At 45.7% G+C, this 19533-nt stretch overlaps 2 protein-coding genes across 5 annotated transcripts in view; one reads left to right on the forward strand and one right to left on the reverse strand.

Moving 5' to 3' along the window:
• Positions 1-18221, reverse strand: part of LOC129864884 (rho GTPase-activating protein 8-like) — an 84967-nt gene extending 66746 nt beyond the window's left edge. Inside the window, exons 1-2 of the mRNA XM_055937186.1 lie at positions 17883-18221; positions 13863-13935 (exon numbers count right to left, since the gene is read on the reverse strand). Coding sequence (XP_055793161.1) covers positions 13863-13902 — 40 coding nt within the window. The 5' untranslated portion in view covers positions 13903-13935; positions 17883-18221. The remainder of the gene's footprint in view (positions 1-13862; positions 13936-17882) is intronic.
• The window catches only part of LOC129864883 (PHD finger protein 21A-like), a 458909-nt gene that overhangs the window by 197175 nt on the left and 242201 nt on the right, over positions 1-19533 (forward strand). The gene's annotated exons all lie outside the window — the stretch shown is intronic.

Consider the following 19533-nt stretch of genomic DNA (forward strand, 5'->3'; position numbering starts at 1 on the left):
GCTTTAGAGAGAACATCTACCTGTAACACCACTGACCCAGTACGCTTTAGAGAGAACATCTAACACCACTGACCCAGTACGCTTTAGAGAGAACATCTACCTGTAACACCACTGACCCAGTACGCTTTAGAGAGAACATCTACCTGTAACACCACTGACCCAGTAGGCTTTAGAGAGAACATCTAACACCACTGACCCAGTACGCTTTAGAGAGAACATCTACCTGTAACAGCACTGACCCAGTACGCTTTAGAGAGAACATCTACCTGTAACACCACTGACCCAGTACGCTTTAGAGAGAACATCTACCACCACTGACCCAGTACGCTTTAGAGAGAACATCTAACACCACTGACCCAGTACGCTTTAGAGAGAACATCTACCACCACTGACCCAGTACGCTTTAGAGAGAACATCTACCTGTAACACCACTGACCCAGTACGCTTTAGAGAGAACATCTACCACCACTGACCCAGTACGCTTTAGAGAGAACATCTACCACCACTGACCCAGTACGCTTTAGAGAGAACATCTACCACCACTGACCCAGTACGCTTTAGAGAGAACATCTACCACCACTGACCCAGTACGCTTTAGAGAGAACATCTACCACCACTGACCCAGTACGCTTTAGAGAGAACATCTACCTGTAACAGCACTGACCCAGTACGCTTTAGAGAGAACATCTACCACCACTGACCCAGTACGCTTTAGAGAGAACATCTACCACCACTGACCCAGTACGCTTTAGAGAGAACATCTACCTGTAGCACCACTGACCCAGTACGCTTTAGAGAGAACATCTACCTGTAACATCACTGACCCAGTACGCTTTAGAGAGAACATCTACCTGTAACAGCACTGACCCAGTACGCTTTAGAGAGAACATCTACCACCACTGACCCAGTACGCTTTAGAGAGAACATCTACCACCACTGACCCAGTACGCTTTAGAGAGAACATCTACCACCACTGACCCAGTACGCTTTAGAGAGAACATCTACCACCACTGACCCAGTACGCTTTAGAGAGAACATCTACCTGTAACACCACTGACCCAGTACGCTTTAGAGAGAACATCTACCACCACTGACCCAGTACGCTTTACAGAGAACATCTACCTGTAACACCACTGACCCAGTACGCTTTAGAGAGAACATCTACCTGTAACAGCACTGACCCAGTACGCTTTAGAGAGAACATCTAACACCACTGACCCAGTACGCTTTAGAGAGAACATCTACCACCACTGACCCAGTACGCTTTAGAGAGAACATCTACCTGTAACACCACTGACCCAGTACGCTTTAGAGAGAACATCTACCTGTAGCACCACTGACCCAGTACGCTTTAGAGAGAACATCTAACACCACTGACCCAGTACGCTTTAGAGAGAACATCTACCTGTAACACCACTGACCCAGTACGCTTTAGAGAGAACATCTAACACCACTGACCCAGTACGCTTTAGAGAGAACATCTACCTGTAACAGCACTGACCCAGTACGCTTTAGAGAGAACATCTAACACCACTGACCCAGTACGCTTTAGAGAGAACATCTACCTGTAACAGCACTGACCCAGTACGCTTTAGAGAGAACATCTACCTGTAACATCACTGACCCAGTACGCTTTAGAGAGAACATCTAACACCACTGACCCAGTACGCTTTAGAGAGAACATCTACCACCACTGACCCAGTACGCTTTAGAGAGAACATCTACCTGTAGCACCACTGACCCAGTACGCTTTAGAGAGAACATCTAACACCACTGACCCAGTACGCTTTAGAGAGAACATCTACCTGTAACACCACTGACCCAGTACGCTTTAGAGAGAACATCTACCTGTAACACCACTGACCCAGTACGCTTTAGAGAGAACATTTAACACCACTGACCCAGTACGCTTTAGAGAGAACATCTACCTGTAACACCACTGACCCAGTACGCTTTAGAGAGAACATCTACCACCACTGACCCAGTACGCTTTAGAGAGAACATCTACCACCACTGACCCAGTACGCTTTAGAGAGAACATCTACCACCACTGACCCAGTACGCTTTAGAGAGAACATCTACCTGTAACACCACTGACCCAGTACGCTTTAGAGAGAACATCTACCTGTAACACCACTGACCCAGTACGCTTTAGAGAGAACATCTACCTGTAACACCACTGACCCAGTACGCTTTAGAGAGAACATCTACCTGTAACACCACTGACCCAGTACGCTTTAGAGAGAACATCTACCACCACTGACCCAGTACGCTTTAGAGAGAACATCTACCACCACTGACCCAGTACGCTTTAGAGAGAACATCTACCTGTAACACCACTGACCCAGTACGCTTTAGAGAGAACATCTAACACCACTGACCCAGTACGCTTTAGAGAGAACATTTAACACCACTGACCCAGTACGCTTTAGAGAGAACATCTACCTGTAACACCACTGACCCAGTACGCTTTAGAGAGAACATCTACCTGTAACACCACTGACCCAGTACGCTTTAGAGAGAACATCTACCTGTAACAGCACTGACCCAGTACGCTTTAGAGAGAACATCTACCACCACTGACCCAGTACGCTTTAGAGAGAACATCTACCTGTAACACCACTGACCCAGTACGCTTTAGAGAGAACATCTACCACCACTGACCCAGTACGCTTTAGAGAGAACATCTACCACCACTGACCCAGTACGCTTTAGAGAGAACATCTACCTGTAACACCACTGACCCAGTACGCTTTAGAGAGAACATCTACCTGTAACAGCACTGACCCAGTACGCTTTAGAAAGAACATCTACCACCACTGACCCAGTACGCTTTAGAGAGAACATCTACCACCACTGACCCAGTACGCTTTAGAGAACATCTACCTCTAACACCACTGACCCAGTACGCTTTAGAGAGAACATCTACCTGTAACAGCACTGACCCAGTACGCTTTAGAGAGAACATCTAACACCACTGACCCAGTACGCTTTAGAGAGAACATCTAACACCACTGACCCAGTACGCTTTAGAGAGAACATCTACCTGTAACACCACTGACCCAGTACGCTTTAGAGAGAACATCTACCTGTAACACCACTGACCCAGTACGCTTTAGAGAGAACATCTACCTGTAACACCACTGACCCAGTACGCTTTAGAGAGAACATCTAACACCACTGACCCAGTACGCTTTAGAGAGAACATCTACCTGTAACACCACTGACCCAGTACGCTTTATAGAGAACATCTACTTGTAACACCACTGACCCAGTACGCTTTAGAGAGAACATCTACCTGTAACACCACTGACCCAGTACGCTTTAGAGAGAACATCTACCTGTAACACCACTGACCCAGTACGCTTTAGAGAGAACATCTACCACCACTGACCCAGTACGCTTTAGAGAGAACATCTACCACCACTGACCCAGTACGCTTTAGAGAGAACATCTACCACCACTGACCCAGTACGCTTTAGAGAGAACATCTACCACCACTGACCCAGTACGCTTTAGAGAGAACATCTACCACCACTGACCCAGTACGCTTTAGAGAGAACATCTACCACCCCTGACCCAGTACGCTTTAGAGAGAACATCTACCACCCCTGACCCAGTACGCTTTAGAGAGAACATCTACCTGTAACACCACTGACCCAGTACGCTTTAGAGAAAACATCTAACACCACTGACCCAGTACGCTTTAGAGAGAACATCTACCACCACTGACCCAGTACGCTTTAGAGAGAACATCTACCTGTAACACCACTGACCCAGTACGCTTTAGAGAGAACATCTACCACCACTGACCCAGTACACTTTAGAGAGAACATTTACCTCTAACACCACTGACCCAGTACGCTTTAGAGAGAACATCTACCACCACTGACCCAGTACGCTTTAGAGAGAACATTTACCTCTAACACCACTGACCCAGTACGCTTTAGAGAGAACATCTACCTGTAACACCCCTGACCCAGTACGCTTTAGAGAGAACATCTACCTGTAGCACCACTGACCCAGTACGCTTTAGAGAGAACATCTAACACCACTGACCCAGTACGCTTTAGAGAGAACATCTACCTGTAACACCACTGACCCAGTACGCTTTAGAGAGAACATCTACCTGTAACACCACTGACCCAGTACGCTTTAGAGAGAACATCTAACACCACTGACCCAGTACGCTTTAGAGAGAACATCTACCTGTAACACCACTGACCCAGTACACTTTAGAGAGAACATCTAACACCACTGACCCAGTACGCTTTAGAGAGAACATCTAACACCACTGACCCAGTACGCTTTAGAGAGAACATCTACCTGTAACAGCACTGACCCAGTACGCTTTAGAGAGAACATCTAACACCACTGACCCAGTACGCTTTAGAGAGAACATCTACCTGTAACAGCACTGACCCAGTACGCTTTAGAGAGAACATCTACCTGTAGCACCACTGACCCAGTACGCTTTAGAGAGAACATCTAACACCACTGACCCAGTACGCTTTAGAGAGAACATCTACCTGTAACACCACTGACCCAGTACGCTTTAGAGAGAACATCTAACACCACTGACCCAGTACGCTTTAGAGAGAACATCTACCTGTAACAGCACTGACCCAGTACGCTTTAGAGAGAACATCTAACACCACTGACCCAGTACGCTTTAGAGAGAACATCTACCTGTAACAGCACTGACCCAGTACGCTTTAGAGAGAACATCTACCTGTAACATCACTGACCCAGTACGCTTTAGAGAGAACATCTAACACCACTGACCCAGTACGCTTTAGAGAGAACATCTACCACCACTGACCCAGTACGCTTTAGAGAGAACATCTACCTGTAGCACCACTGACCCAGTACGCTTTAGAGAGAACATCTAACACCACTGACCCAGTACGCTTTAGAGAGAACATCTACCTGTAACACCACTGACCCAGTACGCTTTAGAGAGAACATCTACCTGTAACACCACTGACCCAGTACGCTTTAGAGAGAACATTTAACACCACTGACCCAGTACGCTTTAGAGAGAACATCTACCTGTAACACCACTGACCCAGTACGCTTTAGAGAGAACATCTACCACCACTGACCCAGTACGCTTTAGAGAGAACATCTACCACCACTGACCCAGTACGCTTTAGAGAGAACATCTACCACCACTGACCCAGTACGCTTTAGAGAGAACATCTACCTGTAACACCACTGACCCAGTACGCTTTAGAGAGAACATCTACCTGTAACACCACTGACCCAGTACGCTTTAGAGAGAACATCTACCTGTAACACCACTGACCCAGTACGCTTTAGAGAGAACATCTACCTGTAACACCACTGACCCAGTACGCTTTAGAGAGAACATCTACCACCACTGACCCAGTACGCTTTAGAGAGAACATCTACCACCACTGACCCAGTACGCTTTAGAGAGAACATCTACCTGTAACACCACTGACCCAGTACGCTTTAGAGAGAACATCTAACACCACTGACCCAGTACGCTTTAGAGAGAACATTTAACACCACTGACCCAGTACGCTTTAGAGAGAACATCTACCTGTAACACCACTGACCCAGTACGCTTTAGAGAGAACATCTACCTGTAACACCACTGACCCAGTACGCTTTAGAGAGAACATCTACCTGTAACAGCACTGACCCAGTACGCTTTAGAGAGAACATCTACCACCACTGACCCAGTACGCTTTAGAGAGAACATCTACCTGTAACACCACTGACCCAGTACGCTTTAGAGAGAACATCTACCACCACTGACCCAGTACGCTTTAGAGAGAACATCTACCACCACTGACCCAGTACGCTTTAGAGAGAACATCTACCTGTAACACCACTGACCCAGTACGCTTTAGAGAGAACATCTACCTGTAACAGCACTGACCCAGTACGCTTTAGAAAGAACATCTACCACCACTGACCCAGTACGCTTTAGAGAGAACATCTACCACCACTGACCCAGTACGCTTTAGAGAACATCTACCTCTAACACCACTGACCCAGTACGCTTTAGAGAGAACATCTACCTGTAACAGCACTGACCCAGTACGCTTTAGAGAGAACATCTAACACCACTGACCCAGTACGCTTTAGAGAGAACATCTAACACCACTGACCCAGTACGCTTTAGAGAGAACATCTACCTGTAACACCACTGACCCAGTACGCTTTAGAGAGAACATCTACCTGTAACACCACTGACCCAGTACGCTTTAGAGAGAACATCTACCTGTAACACCACTGACCCAGTACGCTTTAGAGAGAACATCTAACACCACTGACCCAGTACGCTTTAGAGAGAACATCTACCTGTAACACCACTGACCCAGTACGCTTTATAGAGAACATCTACTTGTAACACCACTGACCCAGTACGCTTTAGAGAGAACATCTACCTGTAACACCACTGACCCAGTACGCTTTAGAGAGAACATCTACCTGTAACACCACTGACCCAGTACGCTTTAGAGAGAACATCTACCACCACTGACCCAGTACGCTTTAGAGAGAACATCTACCACCACTGACCCAGTACGCTTTAGAGAGAACATCTACCACCACTGACCCAGTACGCTTTAGAGAGAACATCTACCACCACTGACCCAGTACGCTTTAGAGAGAACATCTACCACCACTGACCCAGTACGCTTTAGAGAGAACATCTACCACCCCTGACCCAGTACGCTTTAGAGAGAACATCTACCACCCCTGACCCAGTACGCTTTAGAGAGAACATCTACCTGTAACACCACTGACCCAGTACGCTTTAGAGAAAACATCTAACACCACTGACCCAGTACGCTTTAGAGAGAACATCTACCACCACTGACCCAGTACGCTTTAGAGAGAACATCTACCTGTAACACCACTGACCCAGTACGCTTTAGAGAGAACATCTACCACCACTGACCCAGTACACTTTAGAGAGAACATTTACCTCTAACACCACTGACCCAGTACGCTTTAGAGAGAACATCTACCACCACTGACCCAGTACGCTTTAGAGAGAACATTTACCTCTAACACCACTGACCCAGTACGCTTTAGAGAGAACATCTACCTGTAACACCCCTGACCCAGTACGCTTTAGAGAGAACATCTACCTGTAGCACCACTGACCCAGTACGCTTTAGAGAGAACATCTAACACCACTGACCCAGTACGCTTTAGAGAGAACATCTACCTGTAACACCACTGACCCAGTACGCTTTAGAGAGAACATCTACCTGTAACACCACTGACCCAGTACGCTTTAGAGAGAACATCTAACACCACTGACCCAGTACGCTTTAGAGAGAACATCTACCTGTAACACCACTGACCCAGTACACTTTAGAGAGAACATCTAACACCACTGACCCAGTACGCTTTAGAGAGAACATCTAACACCACTGACCCAGTACGCTTTAGAGAGAACATCTACCTGTAACAGCACTGACCCAGTACGCTTTAGAGAGAACATCTACCACCACTGACCCAGTACGCTTTAGAGAGAACATCTACCACCACTGACCCAGTACGCTTTAGAGAGAACATCTACCTGTAACACCACTGACCCAGTACGCTTTAGAGAGAACATCTACCTGTAACACCACTGACCCAGTACGCTTTAGAGAGAACATCTACCACCACTGACCCAGTACGCTTTAGAGAGAACATCTAACACCACTGACCCAGTACACTTTAGAGAGAACATCTACCTGTAACACCACTGACCCAGTACGCTTTAGAGAGAACATCTACCACCACTGACCCAGTACGCTTTAGAGAGAACATCTACCTGTAACACCACTGACCCAGTACGCTTTAGAGAGAACATCTACCACCACTGACCCAGTACGCTTTAGAGAGAACATCTACCACCACTGACCCAGTACGCTTTAGAGAGAACATCTAACACCACTGACCCAGTACGCTTTAGAGAGAACATCTACCACCACTGACCCAGTACGCTTTAGAGAGAACATCTACCACCACTGACCCAGTACGCTTTAGAGAGAACATCAACCACCACTGACCCAGTACGCTTTAGAGAGAACATCTACCTGTAACACCACTGACCCAGTACGCTTTAGAGGGAACATCTACCTGTAACAGCACTGACCCAGTACGCTTTAGAGGGAACATCTAACACCACTGACCCAGTACGCTTTAGAGAGAACATCTACCTGTGACACCACTGACCCAGTACGCTTTAGAGAGAACATCTACCTATAACACCACTGACCCAGTACGCTTTAGAGAGAACATCTACCACCACTGACCCAGTACGCTTTAGAGGGAACATCTAACACCACTGACCCAGTACGCTTTAGAGAGAACATCTACCTGTAACACCACTGACCCAGTACGCTTTAGAGGGAACATCTACCACCACTGACCCAGTACGCTTTAGAGAGAACATCTAACACCACTGACCCAGTACGCTTTAGAGAAAACATCTAACACCACTGACCCTGTACGCTTTAGAGAGAACATCTAACACCCCTGACCCAGTACGCTTTAGAGAGAACATCTACCACCACTGACCCAGTACGCTTTAGAGAGAACATCTACCTGTAACAGCACTGACCCAGTACGCTTTAGAGAGAACATCTACCACCACTGACCCAGTACGCTTTAGAGAGAACATCTACCACCACTGACCCAGTACGCTTTAGAGAGAACATCTACCTGTAGCACCACTGACCCAGTACGCTTTAGAGAGAACATCTACCTGTAACATCACTGACCCAGTACGCTTTAGAGAGAACATCTACCTGTAACAGCACTGACCCAGTACGCTTTAGAGAGAACATCTACCACCACTGACCCAGTACGCTTTAGAGAGAACATCTACCTGTAACACCACTGACCCAGTACGCTTTAGAGAGAACATCTACCACCACTGACCCAGTACGCTTTAGAGAGAACATCTACCACCACTGACCCAGTACGCTTTAGAGACAACATCTAACACCACTGACCCAGTACGCTTTAGAGAGAACATCTACCTGTAACACCACTGACCCAGTACGCTTTAGAGAGAACATCTACCACCACTGACCCAGTACGCTTTAGAGAGAACATCTACCACCACTGACCCAGTACGCTTTAGAGAGAACATCTACCTGTAACACCACTGACCCAGTACGCTTTAGAGAGAACATCTACCACCACTGACCCAGTACGCTTTAGAGAGAACATCTACCACCACTGACCCAGTACGCTTTAGAGAGAACATCTACCTGTAACACCACTGACCCAGTACGCTTTAGAGAGAACATCTAACACCACTGACCCAGTACGCTTTAGAGAGAACATCTACCTGTAACACCACTGACCCAGTAGGCTTTAGAGAGAACATCTACCACCACTGACCCAGTACGCTTTAGAGAGAACATCTACCACCACTGACCCAGTACGCTTTAGAGAGAACATCTACCTGTAACAGCACTGACCCAGTACGCTTTAGAGAGAACATCTACCACCACTGACCCAGTACGCTTTAGAGAGAACATCTACCACCACTGACCCAGTACGCTTTAGAGAGAACATCTAACACCACTGACCCAGTACGCTTTAGAGAGAACATCTAACACCACTGACCCAGTACGCTTTAGAGAGAACATCTAACACCACTGACCCAGTACGCTTTAGAGAGAACATCTACCTGTAACACCACTGACCCAGTACGCTTTAGAGAGAACATCTACCTGTAACACCACTGACCCAGTACGCTTTAGAGAGAACATCTAACACCACTGACCCAGTACGCTTTAGAGAGAACATCTACCTGTAACACCACTGACCCAGTACGCTTTAGAGAGAACATCTAACACCACTGACCCAGTACGCTTTAGAGAGAACATCTACCACCACTGACCCAGTACGCTTTAGAGAGAACATCTACCTGTAACACCACTGACCCAGTACGCTTTAGAGAGAACATCTAACACCACTGACCCAGTACGCTTTAGAGAGAACATCTACCACCACTGACCCAGTACGCTTTAGAGAGAACATCTACCTGTAACACCACTGACCCAGTACGCTTTAGAGAGAACATCTACCACCACTGACCCAGTACGCTTTAGAGAGAACATCTACCTGTAACACCACTGACCCAGTACGCTTTAGAGAGAACATCTACCTGTAACACCACTGACCCAGTACGCTTTAGAGACAACATCTACCACCACTGACCCAGTACGCTTTAGAGAGAACATCTACCACCACTGACCCAGTACGCTTTAGAGAGAACATCTACCTGTAACACCACTGACCCAGTACGCTTTAGAGAGAACATCTAACACCACTGACCCAGTACGCTTTAGAGAGAACATCTACCACCACTGACCCAGTACGCTTTAGAGAGAACATCTACCACCACTGACCCAGTACGCTTTAGAGGGAACATCTACCACCACTGACCCAGTACGCTTTAGAGAGAACATCTACCTGTAACAGCACTGACCCAGTACGCTTTAGAGGGAACATCTAACACCACTGACCCAGTACGCTTTAGAGAGAACATCTACCACCACTGACCCAGTACGCTTTAGAGAGAACATCTAACACCACTGACCCAGTACGCTTTAGAGAGAACATCTACCACCACTGACCCAGTACGCTTTAGAGAGAACATCTACCTGTAACACCACTGACCCAGTACGCTTTAGAGAGAACATCTACCACCACTGACCCAGTACGCTTTAGAGAGAACATCTACCTGTAACAGCACTGACCCAGTACGCTTTAGAGGGAACATCTAACACCACTGACCCAGTACGCTTTAGAGAGAACATCTACCTGTAACACCACTGACCCAGTACGCTTTAGAGAGAACATCTACCTGTAACACCACTGACCCAGTACGCTTTAGAGAGAACATCTACCACCACTGACCCAGTACGCTTTAGAGAGAACATCTACCTGTAACACCACTGACCCAGTACGCTTTAGAGAGAACATCTACCACCACTGACCCAGTACGCTTTAGAGAGAACATCTACCACCACTGACCCAGTACGCTTTAGAGAGAACATCTACCACCACTGACCCAGTACGCTTTAGAGAGAACATCTACCTGTAACACCACTGACCCAGTACGCTTTAGAGAGAACACCTACCTGTAACACCACTGACCCAGTACGCTTTAGAGAGAACATCTACCACCACTGACCCAGTACGCTTTAGAGAGAACATCTAACACCACTGACCCAGTACGCTTTAGAGAGAACATCTACCACCACTGACCCAGTACGCTTTAGAGGGAACATCTACCTGTAACACCACTGACCCAGTACGCTTTAGAGAGAACATCTACCTGTAACACCACTGACCCAGTACGCTTTAGAGAGAACATCTAACACCACTGACCCAGTACGCTTTAGAGAGAACATCTACCACCACTGACCCAGTACGCTTTAGAGAGAACATCTACCACCACTGACCCGGTACGCTTTAGAGAGAACATCTACCACCACTGACCCAGTACGCTTTAGAGAGAACATCTACCTGTAACACCACTGACCCAGTACGCTTTAGAGAGAACATCTACCACCACTGACCCAGTACGCTTTAGAGAGAACATCTACCACCACTGACCCAGTACGCTTTAGAGAGAACATCTACCACCACTGACCCAGTACGCTTTAGAGAAAACATCTACCTGTAACACCACTGACCCAGTACGCTTTAGAGAGAACATCTAACACCACTGACCCAGTACGCTTTAGAGAGAACATCTACCACCACTGACCCAGTACGCTTTAGAGAGAACATCTACCACCACTGACCCAGTACGCTTTAGAGAGAACATCTACCACCACTGACCCAGTACGCTTTAGAGAGAACATCTACCTGTAACACCACTGACCCAGTACGCTTTAGAGAGAACATCTACCTGTAACACCACTGACCCAGTACGCTTTAGAGAGAACATCTACCTGTAGCACCACTGACCCAGTACGCTTTAGAGAGAACATCTACCACCACTGACCCAGTACGCTTTAGAGAGAACATCTACCTGTAACACCACTGACCCAGTACGCTTTAGAGAGAACATCTACCACCACTGACCCAGTACGCTTTAGAGAGAACATCTACCACCACTGACCCAGTACGCTTTAGAGAGAACATCTACCTGTAACAGCACTGACCCAGTACGCTTTAGAGAGAACATCTAACACCACTGACCCAGTACGCTTTAGAGAGAACATCTACCTGTAACAGCACTGACCCAGTACGCTTTAGAGAGAACATCTACCTGTAACAGCACTGACCCAGTACGCTTTAGAGAGAACATCTACCACCACTGACCCAGTACGCTTTAGAGAGAACATCTAACACCACTGACCCAGTACGCTTTAGAGAGAACATCTACCACCACTGACCCAGTACGCTTTAGAGAGAACATCTACCTGTAACACCACTGACCCAGTACGCTTTAGAGAGAACATCTACCACCACTGACCCAGTACGCTTTAGAGAGAACATCTACCTGTAACACCACTGACCCAGTACGCTTTAGAGAGAACATTTAACACCACTGACCCAGTACGCTTTAGAGAGAACATCTACCACCACTGACCCAGTACGCTTTAGAGAGAACATCTACCTGTAACAGCACTGACCCAGTACGCTTTAGAGAGAACATTTAACACCACTGACCCAGTACGCTTTAGAGAGAACATCTACCTGTAACACCACTGACCCAGTACGCTTTAGAGAGAACATCTACCTGTAACAGCACTGACCCAGTACGCTTTAGAGAGAACATCTACCTGTAACACCACTGACCCAGTACGCTTTAGAGAGAACATCTAACACCACTTACCCAGTACGCTTTAGAGAGAACATCTACCTGTAACACCACTGACCCAGTACGCTTTAGAGAGAACATCTACCACCACTGACCCAGTACGCTTTAGAGAGAACATCTAACACCACTGACCCAGTACGCTTTAGAGAGAACATCTAACACCACTGACCCAGTACGCTTTAGAGAGAACATCTACCACCACTGACCCAGTACGCTTTAGAGAGAACATCTACCTGTAACACCACTGACCCAGTACGCTTTATAGAGAACATCTACCTGTAACACCACTGACCCAGTACGCTTTAGAGAGAACATCTACCTGTAACACCACTGACCCAGTACGCTTTAGAGAGAACATCTACCACCACTGACCCAGTACGCTTTAGAGAGAACATCTAACACCACTGACCCAGTACGCTTTAGAGAGAACATCTACCACCACTGACCCGGTACGCTTTAGAGAGAACATCTACCACCACTGACCCAGTACGCTTTAGAGAGAACATCTACCACCACTGACCCAGTACGCTTTAGAGAGAACATCTAACACCACTGACCCAGTACGCTTTAGAGAGAACATCTACCACCACTGACCCAGTACGCTTTAGAGAGAACATCTACCACCACTGACCCAGTACGCTTTAGAGAGAACATCTACCACCACTGACCCAGTACGCTTTAGAGAGAACATCTACCTGTAACACCACTGACCCAGTACGCTTTAGAGAGATCATCTACCTGTACCACCACTGACCCAGTACGCTTTAGAGAGAACATCTACCACCACTGACCCAGTACGCTTTAGAGGAATAGAAGGTAGAAAGACCATGTACATTTCATGTGTTTCATGGATAGGATGAATAGTCTTACAATCTCACCTATTAAATAGTAGTGTGTGTGCGTGTGTGCGTGTGTGCGTGCGTGTGTGCCTGTGTGTCTGTGTGTCTGTGTGTGTGTTTGTGTGTGTGTGTGTGTGTGCGTGTGTGTGCGTGTGTGTGCGTGTGTGTGCGTGTGTGTGTGTGTGTCTCACCTATTTCAGCCAGCTGCTCCAGATCAGTAGCTGAGATCATTGCTGTTTTCACTTTCACCTTCCACAGTCAACACTGAAAACACAGATGACATGATTATGTAAACACCAGCTCTGAAACACTGAAGACACTGTCTCATTACCACTAGCTCTGAAACACTGTAGACCCTGTCTTATTACCACTAGCTCTGAAACGCTGTAGTCCCAGTCTTATTACCACTGTAGACCCAGTCTTATTACCACTAGCTCTGTTACACTGTAGTCCCTGTCTTATTACCACAGGCTCTGAAACACTGTAGACCCTGTCTTATTACCACTGGCTCTGAAACACTGTAGACCCTGTCTTATTACCACTGGCTCTGAAACACTGTAGACCCTGTCTTATTACCACTAGCTCTGAAACACTGTAGACCCAGTCTTATTACCACTAGCTCTGAAACACTGAAGACCCTGTCTCATTACCACCAGCTCTGAAACACTGTAGACCCAGTCTTATTACCACCAGCTCTGAAACACTGTAGACCCTGTCTTATTACCACCAGCTCTGAAACACTGTAGACCCTGTCTTATTACCACCAGCTCTGAAACACTGTAGACCCTGTCTTATTACCACTAGCTCTGAAACGCTGTAGTCCCAGTCTTATTACCACTGTAGACCCAGTCTTATTGCCACTAGCTCTGACACACTTTAGACCCTGTCTTATTACCACCAGCTCTGAAACACTGTAGACCCTGTCTTATTACCACCAGCTCTGAAACACTGTAGACCCAGTCTTATTACCACTGTAGACCCAGTCTTATTACCACTAGCTCTGACACACTTTAGACCCTGTCTTATTACCACCAGCTCTGAAACACTGTAGACCCTGTCTTATTACCACCAGCTCTGAAACACTGTAGACCCGGTCTTATTACCACCAGCTCTGAAACACTGTAGACCCTGTCTTATTACCACTAGCTCTGTTACACTGTAGACCCTGTCTTATTACCACTAGCTCTGAAACACTGTAGTCCCAGTCTTATTACCACTAGCTCTGAAACACTGTAGACCCTGTCTTATTACCACTAGCTCTGAAACACTGTAGACCCTGTCTTATTACCACTATAACTGAAACACTGTAGACCCTGTCTTATTACCACTAGCTCTGAAACACTGTAGTCCCAGTCTTATTACCACTGTAGACCCTGTCTTATTACCACTAGCTCTGAAACACTGTAGACCCTGTCTTATTACCACTAGCTCTGAAACACTGTAGACCCTGTCTTATTACCACTAGCTCTGAAACACTGTAGACCCTGTCTTATTACCACTAGCTCTGAAACACTGTAGACCCTGTCTGATTACCACTAGCTCTGAAACACTGTAGACCCTGTCTGATTACAAGTTAACACATTGGTCTTGCTATATTGTACCTTTTCTGATGTACAGACCAATAGAACACCTGGCTGATGGAAACAATTTGTTTCTGTGAAATTAAGAATATGAAGGGGAATTTGGTTTTCCAGAACAAAAACAACAAGGTTGACTGTGGGACCCTACCCAGTACACCTGGAGGTGGACTGGGTAGGACCCTACCCAGTACACCTGGAGGTGGACTGGGTAGGACCCTACCCAGTACACCTGGAGGTGGACTGGGTAGGACCCTACCCAGTACACCTGGAGGTGGACTGGGTAGGACCCTACCCAGTACACCTGGAGGTGGACTGGGTAGGACCCTACCCAGTACACCTGGAGGTGGACTGGGTAGGACCCTACCCAGTACACCTGGAGGTGGACTGTAGGACCCTACCCAGTACACCTGGAGGTGGACTGTAGGACCCTACCCAGTACACCTGGAGGTGGACTGTAGGACCCTACCCAGTACACCTGGAGGTGGACTGTAGGACCCTACCCAGTACACCTGGAGGTGGACTGTAGGACCCTACCCAGTACACCTGGAGGTTGACTGTAGGACCCTACCCAGTACACCTGGAGGTTGACTGTAGGACCCTACCCAGTACACCTGGAGGTTGACTAAGGACCCTACCCAGTACACCTGGAGGTTGACTGTAGGACCCTACCCAGTACACCTGGAGGTTGACTGTAGGACCCTACCCAGTACACCTGGAGGTTGACTGTAGGACCCTACCCAGTACACCTGGAGGTTGACTAGGGACCCTACCCAGTACACCTGGAGGTTGACTGTAGGACCCTACCCAGTACACCTGGAGGTTGACTTCCAGACCCTAATTCCACAGAACAAGACTGAAGGAGAGATTACTAGAAACGGTTGACCGGTTTATCTGTGGATGAATTGTCAGAGTAGAGGACCTTGTGTATTTCAGGTAAAATAACACCCCGATGTTTAATCCCGTTTTGATATTTCCACCTGCGTTTCCTGATGGCGTCTGGTGCAGAGGTGGACAAAAACACACGGTCTGGTCCTCATGTTCGTTCAACTCTACGACGGCAGTTTGTATGGGGAAGTGTAACGCCCAGTAATGGACACACAACATCTTTCGTTACATCACATGATCTGCTTTACAATCTGTAATTAACTGTAGGCAGGTTTAACATCAGTTGAGTGGTGCATTTAAAAATGGTTGCCCAGAAGGTACAGAAATGATATAATACCTGTTGACAGGGATGACGTAAATGATTCCCACTAAAGGAGAATCATCTTTTTTTATAATCTACATTGCATGCTGGAAAAGGGTTTCATTTTATACATGCGCCTGTGTGTGTGACTCCTGATAGCTTTGATCCAAGTAGCCACATAAGTAACTAGGCAAATGTCATCGAGGTAAAGTTGGTTTTATATTTCATACATTCAGACATTCAACAGACGTTCAACAGACGTTCAACAGACGTTCAACAGACGTTCAACAGACGTTCAACAGACGTTCAACAGATATTCAACAGATATTCAACAGATATTCAACAGACATTCGCCAAAGGCCATTTAAAAATATAAAAATAAATAAAGTATTCACCGTTTGTCACAGAAACATCAAGCTAGATATGATGTATTCTATACATTTCTAGCATAGTTTTACAACCTTTGTTTTTGAGGAAAAATTCCAGTTTTGATTTGATAGAAATACATAAAATCTCAAATATTAAAGATGAAGAAATCAATAACTAATTCAGTGACGTCTCTCTGCTGATTCTCAGAAAAAAAAGTGAAAATATGCATTTATTTGCAATAACTTTAAAATAAATGTACATTTCAACTGTAATGTTTTATATATGAAGTTAGATAATGTTGACATAAAGTTGTACAATGTTTACCATCTTAAATTGTATGCAAAATCATTGTTTGTATTTTTAGTGCAGCAGTTCTGCATTTTAAAGTAGTTACAAGGCACAACAGTCAATGATTTAAACGTCTCTAATTTAACAGCAAAGACGCCCCTTCCAATTGTTTTCTACTTTGCCTTTGTTGAAGTCCTTCGTTGTCATTCCCAGAGAAGCTGGATGGCACCATCTCTGTGACAAACGGTGAATTAGTTATTGATTTATACCGCTTTAAAATGGCATTTTATAGATTCTATGTATTTCTATCAATTCAAAAACTGGAATTTCTACTCAAAACAAAAAAAAAAGTTGTAAAAGTAAGCTAGACATTTATAAAATAAATCATATCTAGCTTGATGATTCTGTGACAAAAGGTGAATTAGTTATTGATTCCTACATTTCTAAAATGGCTTTTTGGCGAATGTCTGATGAATGTGTAAATATAAAACCAACTTTACTTCGGTGTAAAAGTCTCAAGTCTTTCACTGTTTTCTCATAACACAGAATAACTACACGTGACCTAAGCAGGACACGCAGATCACATTTTACATCGGCTCCTGTTCTTTCAGTTTAGTTTAACATGCACAGCCGACTACGTACAGGTTGTTATTCATTTATAAAACTAGACTGGTACCGAACTGGAACTGAAGAATCACTTATTAAATCCGGTAAAAAACGGACGAGACTACGGAAAAGCCGTGAAGGACGGCAACATTCCGCGTGTGTGCGAATGATTCTCAACTCACCTGGACAAAATTCCTTGATAGCTGATAGAATTAACGTTCTTTTGAGTTAGAAACTGTTTTATAACTATTTTGACCGAAACACAACATGAACAATGACACTATCCGACTACGAACAATGAAATATGAACCTTAGCATCCCGTAAAAACGTTCCCGTTGTGGTTTGAATAAGTGACATTTTCTGCTCAGGTGCCTCTGGCAAAAAACTTCCTCAACGCCATGCTGACAGGGTAATGCGCATGCCCAAACAGAGTCCTCCTGCGGCATTCAACCAAACGAGTAGTCCGACATGAAGAAAAGTAGGAATTAAAATAGTAAGAAAACGAAAGTAAATCCTCTGTCACTTCCTTCTTCTCCCCTGATTACAAGGAAGTGAATGTCTAAAAGACAGAACATATTTCACTTTATAACAAGATGGGACCATTTAGATGGCTATCTGAACTCTCCTTCTATTGCAATTATATGTTGTCTCGATGGACAACTTTCTCAGCATGACTTCAGGTTTCCTGAATTATTATATTTGTGCTAAAAGAGGTTGATTGGTGATGAAAGCAGGAAGTGTTCAATGACTAATGATGAGTAGCCTCTCAATAGGCCACACTGTAGTGTATTTCATGACGACATTTTTTATTTTTTATTTTCTATTTGTTTTTCTATTGTGTTATTGACTGTACGTTTGTTTTATGTGTAACTCTGTGTTGTTGTCATACTGCTTTGCTTTATCTTGGCCAGGTCGCAGTTGTAAATGACAACTTGTTCTCAACTGGTCTACCTGGTTAAATAAAGGTGAAATAAATAAATAAAAATGACATGATGGTCACTCAAGGAGATGGAGCACTATGCCTCATCCAGCATATAATATTACTGGTCCTGTAGCCTACAGAAACATACTGGACCTGTAGCCTACAGAAACATACTGCAGAAACATACTGGTCCTGTAGCCTACAGAAACAAAATGGTCCTGTAGCCTACAGAAACATACTGGTCCTGTAGCCTACAGAAACATACTGGTCCTGTAGCCTACAGAAACATACTGCAGAAACATACTGGTCCTGTAGCCTACAGAAACATACTGGTCCTGTAGCCTGCAGATACATACTGGACCTGTAGCCTACAGAAACATACTGGTCCTGTAGCCTACAGAAACATACTGGTCCTGTAGCCTGCAGAGACATACTGGACCTGTAGCCTACAGAAACAAAATGGTCCTGTAGCCTACAGAAACATACTGGACCTGTAGCCTACAGAAACATACTGGTCCTGTAGCCTACAGAAACATACTGGTCCTGTAGCCTACAGAAACATACTGGTCCTGTAGCCTACAGAAACATACTGGTCCTGTAGCCTACAGAAACATACTGGTCCTGTAGCCTACAGAAACATACTGGTCCTGTAGCCTACAGAAACATACTGGTCCTGTAGCCTACAGAAACATACTGGTCCTGTAGCCTACAGAAACATACTGGTCCTGTAGCCTACAGAAACATACTGGTCCTGTAGCCTACAGAAACATACTGGTCCTGTAGCCTACAGAAACACACTGGTCCTGTAGCCTACAGAAACATACTGGTCCTGTAGCCTACAGAAACACACTGGTCCTGTAGCCTACAGAAACATACTGGTCCTGTAGCCTACAGAAACATACTGGTCCTG

Source organism: Salvelinus fontinalis, chromosome 11 (genome assembly GCF_029448725.1).
Source record: "Salvelinus fontinalis isolate EN_2023a chromosome 11, ASM2944872v1, whole genome shotgun sequence".
Lineage (NCBI taxonomy): Eukaryota > Metazoa > Chordata > Actinopteri > Salmoniformes > Salmonidae > Salvelinus > Salvelinus fontinalis.